The following is a 9,866-nucleotide window of genomic DNA, read 5'->3' as shown; positions in this document are numbered from 1 at the left end:
CGTGTCCTCCACTGCGGTACACGTCGACTACGAAGAGTGTGTCTTCATCTTTCTAGAGCTCAGCGCCTAACTTCACCGAGTTTAGCCTTTTCTAACAACTTCTAACTTCACCAACTTTGACCTTTTTGTTACGGCTTTAACAACTTGAACGTAGACTTATCACCAAACTGAACGGAGTTCCACTGGCAATTTACGTGTTTAAATACTTTGATCTCAGTACTCTCTGATTCATGCCTATCTTGTCCATTCCTCCTCTGACACATATGTTTGGTTTTTTTTTCCAAACTTCTGTGGAGGTTCACGTTGAAATAGAAACAGTGCAGCTTGCTAAGTTTATTAAAAGTACATATATTCAATGGAAAGGTTTAATCAACATTTGTGGGCATGCCCATTTGCGACTAGGTCGTTTCGGATAGTCATATGCCTAACCTGGCTGACTGTTATGCCCTCGGCGAAGCTACACAAACATATATTCGTTGTACGTCTTCTCATCTTTCAATATTCCCATTTAAAATGTATGTTAGAGTTTGCTTGAATAAAGGTGTTATAATGAGCTGGGAGATGTTGCTTCCTTGGAATTTGAAGTCTCTGCTTTAATCCATTGGGTGTTAGAAAAAATATATATTTATATACGAAAAATAAATTTATAGGTTTAGATGAAGCATCCTGGGCGTATTAGCTTTTTTTACATAAAAAAAATTGATAGATACACGCATAGAAATAATAGGAAAGCACTGTCTGTTAAGATAGAACGAACATTAACGTGCAAATAATAGTTTCTGGTATTCTGAGCGCTCTGTGCACTTCATATGTCTGTCACTAAGATGGATGTATCATAAATTCTTCTCCATGAATTGCGGTAATTTCTCCGGGAAACATTTAGTAATTGCTTCCGCTCATTGACTATGTATGAGTAATACCTAGGTATCTGATCAACTCATCACTTAATAATGTAATGATTTTTGTGGCTGGTTAACCGCAAAATTCAGCTTCGATCTACACCTGTGATAAGGCTATGTGGGACACACAATATCATCACTGTGAACGGACAGTTCCCCGGTCCAACGCTGCATGTTAGAAACGGAGACAAACTTACAGTCAAAGTGCACAACCAGGCGCAATATAACGCTACCATTCATTGGTACGTCTCTAGCCCACCGAGTAGTACTGCATCATATTGATGTTAATGCATAATTTTAAAAGGCATAAATTGTTTATGCTTGTATTTACAGGCACGGAGTGCGCCAATTTCGCACAGGGTGGTCCGATGGACCTGAATTTATAACACAATGCCCCATTCGGCCAGGGCGAAGTTACACATACAAATTCACCATCACTGGTCAGGAAGGAACTCTCTGGTGGCATGCACACAGCTCTTGGCTTCGAGCTACTGTCTATGGAGCTTTGATCATCTTGCCTAGGCTGGGAAGCACTTATCCCTTTAAATTTACAAGGCCACATCGTCAGATTCCCATTCTTCTAGGTATACTATAGTTACTCAATTTGTTATGCTCCTTGGTTAGAAATATAATTGGGAAGTTGATTTCAATTAATTAAATTCTAATGCGATTGAAATGTTTGAGCCTGTTTGAACTCGCAGGAGAATGGTGGAATAGGAACCCTATTGATGTTGTTAATCAAGCAACCCGAACAGGAGCTGCCCCCAACGTTTCAGATGCATTTACTATAAATGGACAACCAGGCGACTTATACAAATGTTCTACTTCAGGTACATTTCTTCCTACCTTAACGAATATCAAACAGATTGAATCTGTTCAGCTGGCAAATGATCAATTGCAAATGATGGATACAGATACCTTCAGCGTCTCAGTAAAAGGTGGGGAACTAATCTTCTGCGTGTCATCAATGCTGCTCTCAATAGTGACCTGTTCTTCTCGGTAGCTAACCACACAATGACCGTTGTTGCTGTGGATGCTTTGTATACAAAACCTCTTAAGACGAATGTTCTGATGCTCGGCCCCGGCCAGACAACAGACATACTTGTAACTGCCAATCAGGCTACAGGTAGATACTATATGGCTGCTCGAGCATATTCTAGCGGTTAACACCACTACCACTGCCATTTTAGAATACGAGGGGAGCTCTAACAAATCAGCTCCAATCATGCCGAATCTTCCATTCTATAACGACACCAAGAGTGCCACTAGCTTCGCCAATGGTCTCAGAAGCTTGGCCTCGCAAGATCACCCCGTCTTCGTTCCTCAGAGGGTCAACGAGAATCTCTTCTACACCATAGGTTTAGGGTTGATCAAATGCCCGGGGCAGTCTTGTCGAGGTCCCAACGGATCAAGATTTGCAGCAAGTATGAATAACATATCATTTGTCCTGCCAACAACTTCGTCAATTCTTCAAGCTCAACATTTTGGCATGAAAGGAGTATTCTCCATACACTTCCCCGATACCCCTTCTGTGCGATTTGATTATACGGCACAGAATATAAGCAGAGGTCTGTGGTCCCCTGTGAAAGGTACAAGAATGAAAGTTCTTAATTATAACACAACGGCGCAAGTAATTCTTCAAGGAACAAATATATTTGCGGGTGAAAGCCATCCTATTCATCTCCATGGTTATGACTTCTACATAGTGGGAGCAGGATTTGGCAATTATAATCCACAAACCGATCCTCAGAAGTTCAACCTGCTGGATCCTCCTATACGCAACACTGTAAACGTTCCAGTTAATGGCTGGGCTGCAATAAGATTCGTGGCTGACAATCCTGGTGAGCATTTATTTCACAGCATTCCATTTTCCTTCTGTGTCGTCTCTTATTCTGAATTGGATGATACTTTGTGCATAGTCATGGTAATTATGGTGATTACTTATTGCAGGTGCTTGGGTGATGCACTGCCACTTGGACGTGCACATAAAATGGGGGCTGGCCATGGTGTTTGTGGTTAACAATGGACCTGACGCTCTTTTGAGTCTCCAGTCACCTCCCAGAGATTTTCCGCGATGCTGAGGAAAACTGCCATCCATACCAATCGATAATAGAGATGAATCCCGATCTTCTATTGATCCCACTTCATGCTTTTCACCTTGTCATAAATTTTCTTCTTCCATTCTTATTTCCATTATGATCCCGATTGTCATGGCAAAGTTCCGGCCTATTGGGAAATTTGTATATGTAAGGTAGTTACACGAGAGTAATGTAGGAAATTTGGTATTCGTGTGACCCGCTCGGAAATGAAAAATACCTTGCTCATGATCACTGCAATAGAAAACCCACGTACTTTTGAATCAATGTTATTGGTATATTTTTTATGATTCAGTAACGTAAGATTAATGCGTGGAGCCAAATTGATTCGTTCAAATAATTTGTCGGCCGCTTATAAAAGGTAACGATGAGGGCACGGTTAAAAATTATAACGATCATATCATTATAATTTTTAAACAAAATTCTCTTTATTTTTAATTTTATATAATAAATATCTCTTTCAATTATAAATATAAATAAGTAATTTTTTTTTTATTTTAAATTACTTCTATAAAATTTATTATTATTTATATAAAATTATTTGTTTATTATTATTTTTGCATTAAAATTATTAATTAATTATTTAAAAAAAATCAAACATTACACTTTAATCACATATTTATGAGTAGAATAAAAAATTTAATATAATTATATAATAGTATACACATGAGGAAAAAAAAAAAAAAAAAACTTTTTAATACTACCCAACAATATCAATGTTTCTATACCACTAATTGCCTTGAAATGTAACCACGATTGCTCAACAAGAACTAACAATATCACCTTTTTGATATTTTAAGCCATCAATGCTTTTATACCACTAATCGTCTTGAAATGTAACCACGATTTCTCAACAAAAATTAACAATATCACATTTTTAGTCCCTGCCATCTGGCATTCGGCAGGGACTATAGTAATTGTTCGCGACGGATATAGCATTAGTTCTTAGTCGCTGCCCGGTGTTATTCGGTGGTTATCATAAGGTTTGGAAATGCTGTGTGCGGGGATGTGCCGAGCTAACCTAAGTTTCATTTCCACCTGAGGCTTTGCCATCTTATTTGGCCTCTTCCCGAGGCGGAAGAGGCTCGAGCATAGCTTAAATTGCTTTTACGCCCGGTGCATTATCGCTAACCGTCAGCGGTCTGGTTTTAATGTTAACATTAATTCGATTCGTATTATCTGCAGGGGTATGCTAAGGTTTGGTAAGGTTTCGTGTTCCCTGTTACAAGGTTGTGCATTGGCAGCTGGTGCATGCCATGGTTGCCATCTGTTTACTTTGACACTGCCATCTGTTTACTTTGTAGCACCTCGGTGGCTATATCTACTATGCAGACTCAAAGCTATATGTAGATGCCGAGACAGAAAAGGAAGAACCTATCTCTATGCAGACTATGCGAGATCTACTATGCAGACTCAAAGCAGATGCCCAGACAGAGACAAAGATACTGGTTGATGAAGGTGTGAGCACCCAGTGCCGGCCGAACGCAAGAAGAAGCCTTTGGTCCCAGAGGATCCTCCAAGTCGGTGCTGTCTATATCGCGGTCGCTGTCTTCTTCCCACTGTGCTGGTTGTGCTTCTGAAGCCGTCGCTGGAAATTCAAGCCACATATATTGTTAAAATGTTATGAATTTCTCTATTTTTTTATCCTAGTATTGAATTTGAATTTTTGCATCACAAGATACTATTAACTTGAATTTGAATATACTATTAACTTGAATTTGAATTTTTGAGCTCGAGTTAATTACATACATGATCTAGCTGGACAGGTTCAATGGCCACTGTAGGTGCTCTGCGAAGAAAAAAAAGAAGCCAAACTGGTCGAACCTATTATGCGAGAACTGGGCAGTTGCTTTTTCTCGCACCTTCCAAGCTTTTGTTCTCCGGCATGGCGTCCCCAGGAATCTGATTCAATGCCACTGCAAACACATAGGTAAAGCCATGGTTTAGAATTCTGTACGTCTTTTTATTTTATTTTTTTTGGAATGCTAAGTTTGAGCACTGTAATCTGAGGAATTTGAGTGCTTACGAGTGTAGGAGTTTTAAGAGTACTAAAATTCATTTATAAAAACACATTTTAAAGTATGAAAATTCCTGATATCCCTAAAATTTTCACTCTGATCATTAGACTGCTCCTTAAAAAAGCGATTAATTTGCCATGGCAAAGGGCATTGATTGCAAAGGGCATTGACTAAAAGAAGCGGTAATACCAATTGAGTCAGCTTGACTGCTCCTAAAAAAGAGTGATTGATTTGCCCTGGCAAAGGGTTATTGATTGGGAAAGGGCAATGATTAAAAGAAAGGAGTAATATGAGTTAATTCAGCTTAAAAATCAAAAGGGGCGAATGTTGTAAAGATTTCACATACTGAATTTTCTGTGAGTGCTTTGATAATGTCAGTGGGACGCCAAAGGCGACTTCGACGCCCAGGAAAATGCTTGGACACTTGATTGATTATGTCCTTCCCAATGTCACGCAGATGATCGTGCATTCTTATCCGGTTCTTGACATCCACCTGAATCAATCATTTTTGTTCGAGAGTCTCAAACCCTAACCAACCACTCCACCCGGACGCATCCCATATACGTATAACTGTATCTTTGCCTTCCCCCGCCAAATAGCAAGCAGCGTCCAGGAACATTGATTTCTCTTCTTCATCAAGTGCTTCAACTGTGATTTTCAGCCTTTCTTTGATATTCCAAGGCAGAATTCTAGAAATATTGCCCAATATAGCTTCCCATACTTTTCTATCAGCTTTGCCATATAGATGACTCCCAAATGTTTCCAAAGAGAGCGGAAATCCGTCTAAGATCTCTACAAATTTTATGACCAAATCATCAAAACCAAGCTTAGGCCGGGCACTGAGAAACGCATGGCGGCAAAAGAGCTCTATTGCCTGATCTTCGTTGAGTCCTGTAGCTTCATATATCATAGAAATTTGCGCGAGCTCCAGTATTCTCTTATCTCGAGTCGTGACTAACACTCTGCAACTTGGCCCAAGAACTTTGGTAACCATTAAAGCATCTAATTGATCAAAATTATCGACATTGTCCAGAACAATAAGAATGTTCTTCGCTTTATTCAGACGCCTCCTCATGAAGACTTTGCCTTCGTCTATGCTCTGAATTTTACAGTCGAAACGCAGTAGATCCGCCGGTTAAACCATCCTCTGCATGGGTCAGGCTGCAGAGGGCTCAGCATATGGCAAACTGCACTTCCATAAATAATCCTATGCCAGACTGCACCTCCATAAATGGCCATATGGAAGGCCGGCTATATTACACGTCCTAGCATGATTACACGTAGCTCTAGCTATATGGAATGCTAGCTATATTACATGTCCTAAGATTATTACACGTAGCTCCATAGCATTACAGGTCCTAGCATGATTACACGTAGACCCATAGCATGTTACAGGTAGATCCATAGCATGATTGCACGCAGCTCCTTGTGGGGCATGATGTCCCCATGTCTATTTTCTATTTCCCTATTTCAAATCCAACATATTATATTTATATCCAGCAAAAAAATTAAAAATTTAATAACATACGTGTTTATTAATTGACATCTTTTCATAACAGGCATGGGCATAATTTTACAAATATGAGTGGCTGAATTCAGGAATTTATTGTCGCTGCCAAGAAACATTGTACGCACTGCGCAGGAGTCAGACCAATTGTTAACAGATTTAAAATCTGGGTGTAGGAGGCATTCAGGAATAATTTAATTGCTTTCATATATCGATGGTACTCACTGATTATGAATTAACGGTGTTTATGTTTGTGAACTGCAATTGTGATGGTCTAATGGTCACCATAAAGATCAGGTTCTCCAGTCTATCCACTGCCGAGACAAATAGCATTGTGCATTTTTTGGACCTATGAGCTTCAGTTAGTCAATTCCATTTTCAAGCCAGTGAGATCTAAAGCATTGAATGTGAAGTGACTTCGTGGTTAATGAATGTTGGATGGTGTCTACTATTGTCTATTTTCTATTTTTTGTTGTAGCAGGAACCTAATGCATCTCCAGTGGAATCAAATATTTTAGTCAGTGCAGTATGATTGCATATGAATGTTTATTGACTTTGATATAATCTGAACTGCAGTGGCTGTAAACACTTTAGACAAGAAAGGAAGCTGCCAGTTCTCACAGAAAATGAAAATGCTGCTTGTTTGGCTGAGCAAATTGCAGAACGGTTCAAAGGTCAATCTTGTAATAATGCTACTGGTGAAGATACTGTTCCTGGCAATGAACCTCAATTTTCAAACTATCCGCAGTTACTGGATAGCTGCCATCTTAACATATCTAATACCAAGGATGGAGTTATCCTTCCTGATTGTGTTCCTGATTCAAATCCGGCGATAGCATACAACAATTACATGGTTGTAACGTCTCAATATTTCCAATACGTGAATGATACCAAATTTGTATCAGCAGGTGTAGCTTTAGAAGACAGTTGGTTTGTGTTGGTTCTTGCTACAAACACAACTGGTGGGTGAAACAAACAGCTCAACACAGGTTGCATCAGGACACAGCAGTACTGAACATAAAGGGGAGTGCAAACGCTGTGATCAAGGTTGAGAATAGCAGCATGCTTCTTCCTAACTGTCAGTTTACCGATCAATTGCAGATGCATACGCCAACTTTTGAATTTTGTAATCTGTATTTAACTTGGTCCAGGCTTTACTTGTTTTGTCTTCCTGGCTGGCTGAGAGCCCTGTACCTTTACTTAGGCTTCGGAGGGACTCACTATACAGGATTGGCAGAACTAGTAGATCTTTAGCCCTAGACCTTAAATGTTAACTTCATGCAGGGACTCGCTGCCTCGCAGCATCCCTTGTTAATATTTTAAGCCATCATTGTTTCTATACGTATCGCCTTGAAATGTAACCACGATTGCTCAGCAAGAACTAACAATATCACCTTTTAAAATTTATTAAATATTAGTACAATGACATGGAACGAGTATATTAACCACATTAGTACATTATGCTAGTATCTAATATTTAGAAACCTAAACTCTCTTAAAACGATGAGATGATCCTTGTGTATTTATATATTACCACCGTTCAAATTATGTTTTGAAATGTTAAGATACCAGAGCTCTCTACATTCACGTCTTGTAAGATGTGAAATCCCAAGGCATAAAAATATTATTTGGGATTCTAGTACAATATTCCGAAACAAGATTCCAAAATTCGTTAACAAAGTCTCCACGGAGTTTTGGAAGACAAAATTCTTTGACAATGCAATTGCTGAGGTATTGTCACAGAAAATAGTTGTCGCGCCCTCTTGGTCATGACAAAGATCCCTCAACATCTTTCTCATCCAAACTGCCTGACACGCTGCTGCTGTTGCTGCGACATATTCAACTTCTGTTGTTGACAGTGACACTATTGGCTGCTTCTTGGAGGCCCATGAAATGGCTCCGGAACCCAAATGAAAAACATATCCTGACGTGCTCTTTCTGTCATCGACACTGCCTGCCCAATCACTGTCAGTGTAACCAACTAGCCTGAAATCACTGGTTGCTGTGTACAAAACGCCATATTGTTTTGTCCCATTGACATACCTCAGAATCCTTTTCGCTGCTTGCCAATGTGTCTCCTTGGGTGTCTCCATGAACCTTGACACCAAACTTACTGCATACATTATATCCAGTCTAGTGGCAGTCAAATACATCAGGTTGCCTATCATGCTTTTGTATAATGTCGGATTGACATTGCTGCTGCAATATTCTTTGCTCAACTTCAACCCTATGATAGTTGGAGTTGGTGCGCACTTGCTGTTTTGCATTTTAAACCTCTCCAAAATTTCTGCCACATACTTTGCTTGAGAGATAAAAATGTCATTTTCTGTTTGCTTCACTTCTATGCCCAAAAAATATCTTAGCAATCCCAAGTCAGTCATTTCAAACTCACTCTTCATTACTTGTTTAAAATCAGCGATGAGGAAATCATCACTGCCTGTAAAAATCAAATCATCTACATATAAGACGACAATGAGAATCTTACCTTCGCTCTCTTTGATGTAGAGAGTAGGCTCACCATCACATTTGTCGAAACCATTGTCCAACAAGTAAGCATCTATCCTATTGTACCATGTGCGCGGTGCTTGCTTCAATCCATAAAGAGCTTTCTTCAACCGATATACTTTGTCTTCTTGTCCTTCAATCTCATAACCAGGCGGTTGTGCGACATACACTTCCTCTTTCAGCACTCCATTCAAGAACGCTGACTTTATGTCCATCTGATACACTGTCCATTTATGTTGTGCGGCAATTGCCACAACTGCGCGCACTGTCTCCATCCGCGCGACTGGCGCGAACGTCTCTGTGTAATCTCTTCCATGCTGCTGCTTGTATCCTTTGACAACTAGCCTTTCTTTGTGCCTTTCAATCTTTCCCTCAATGTTGCTTTTGGTTTTATAGACCCACTTCAATCCAATGACATGTTTTCCTTCCGGAAGGCTTACTAACTCCCATGTGTCATTCCTTTCTATTGCTTCTGTTTCTTCCTCCATTGCCGCAACCCATTTTTCTTCTTTGACTGCATCTTCAAAGTGGATTGGGTCATCTACATGGAAAAATAATGCAAATAAGGAATTTAGACTTGCACTGCTATCAACTTCATCTTGCTCATAAATTTCACTTAAATTTCTGAATTTTGGCCTTCTTGTGCTTGTTGAAGATGGGCTTGATATGTCACTTGGTGTCGCGCTTCGTGGTGTTCTTAGAGAAGCACTTGCTTGGCTGTGCGAAACTGTTCTATTATTTGATGATGGCATTTCTTGCTACCTGCTTCGTTGCACTTGAATAGGAGTAGAGGGAGTCAGAGTTGAGGAATTACTTGCGGCTGCTAATTCCTCTCTGTCCT

The 9,866-nt window shown here is 39.8% G+C and overlaps 1 protein-coding gene and 1 pseudogene across 1 annotated transcript; both read left to right on the top strand.

The window, feature by feature from the left end:
• The first annotated feature begins 355 nt into the window (after window positions 1-355).
• On the top strand, window positions 356-2,980 carry LOC149193384 (laccase-12-like; annotated as a pseudogene).
• Window positions 2,981-6,734: 3,754 nt separating this feature from the next.
• Window positions 6,735-7,490, top strand: LOC149193383 (putative GPI-anchored protein At3g06035). The gene is made up of 2 exons (XM_089407297.1): window positions 6,735-6,817; window positions 7,097-7,490. The coding sequence occupies exons 1-2, from the start codon at window positions 6,735-6,737 to the stop codon at window positions 7,488-7,490; spliced, it is 477 nt and encodes a 158-aa protein (XP_089263423.1).
• The last annotated feature ends 2,376 nt before the right edge of the window (window positions 7,491-9,866 follow it).

The sequence above is a fragment of the Pinus tabuliformis genome, chromosome 2_2 (assembly GCF_031772625.1).
Source record: "Pinus tabuliformis cultivar Carrire ecotype Pingquan chromosome 2_2, CPIR1, whole genome shotgun sequence".
Taxonomy (NCBI): domain Eukaryota; kingdom Viridiplantae; phylum Streptophyta; class Pinopsida; order Pinales; family Pinaceae; genus Pinus; species Pinus tabuliformis.
This window is presented reverse-complemented; position numbering and strand designations above follow the sequence as displayed.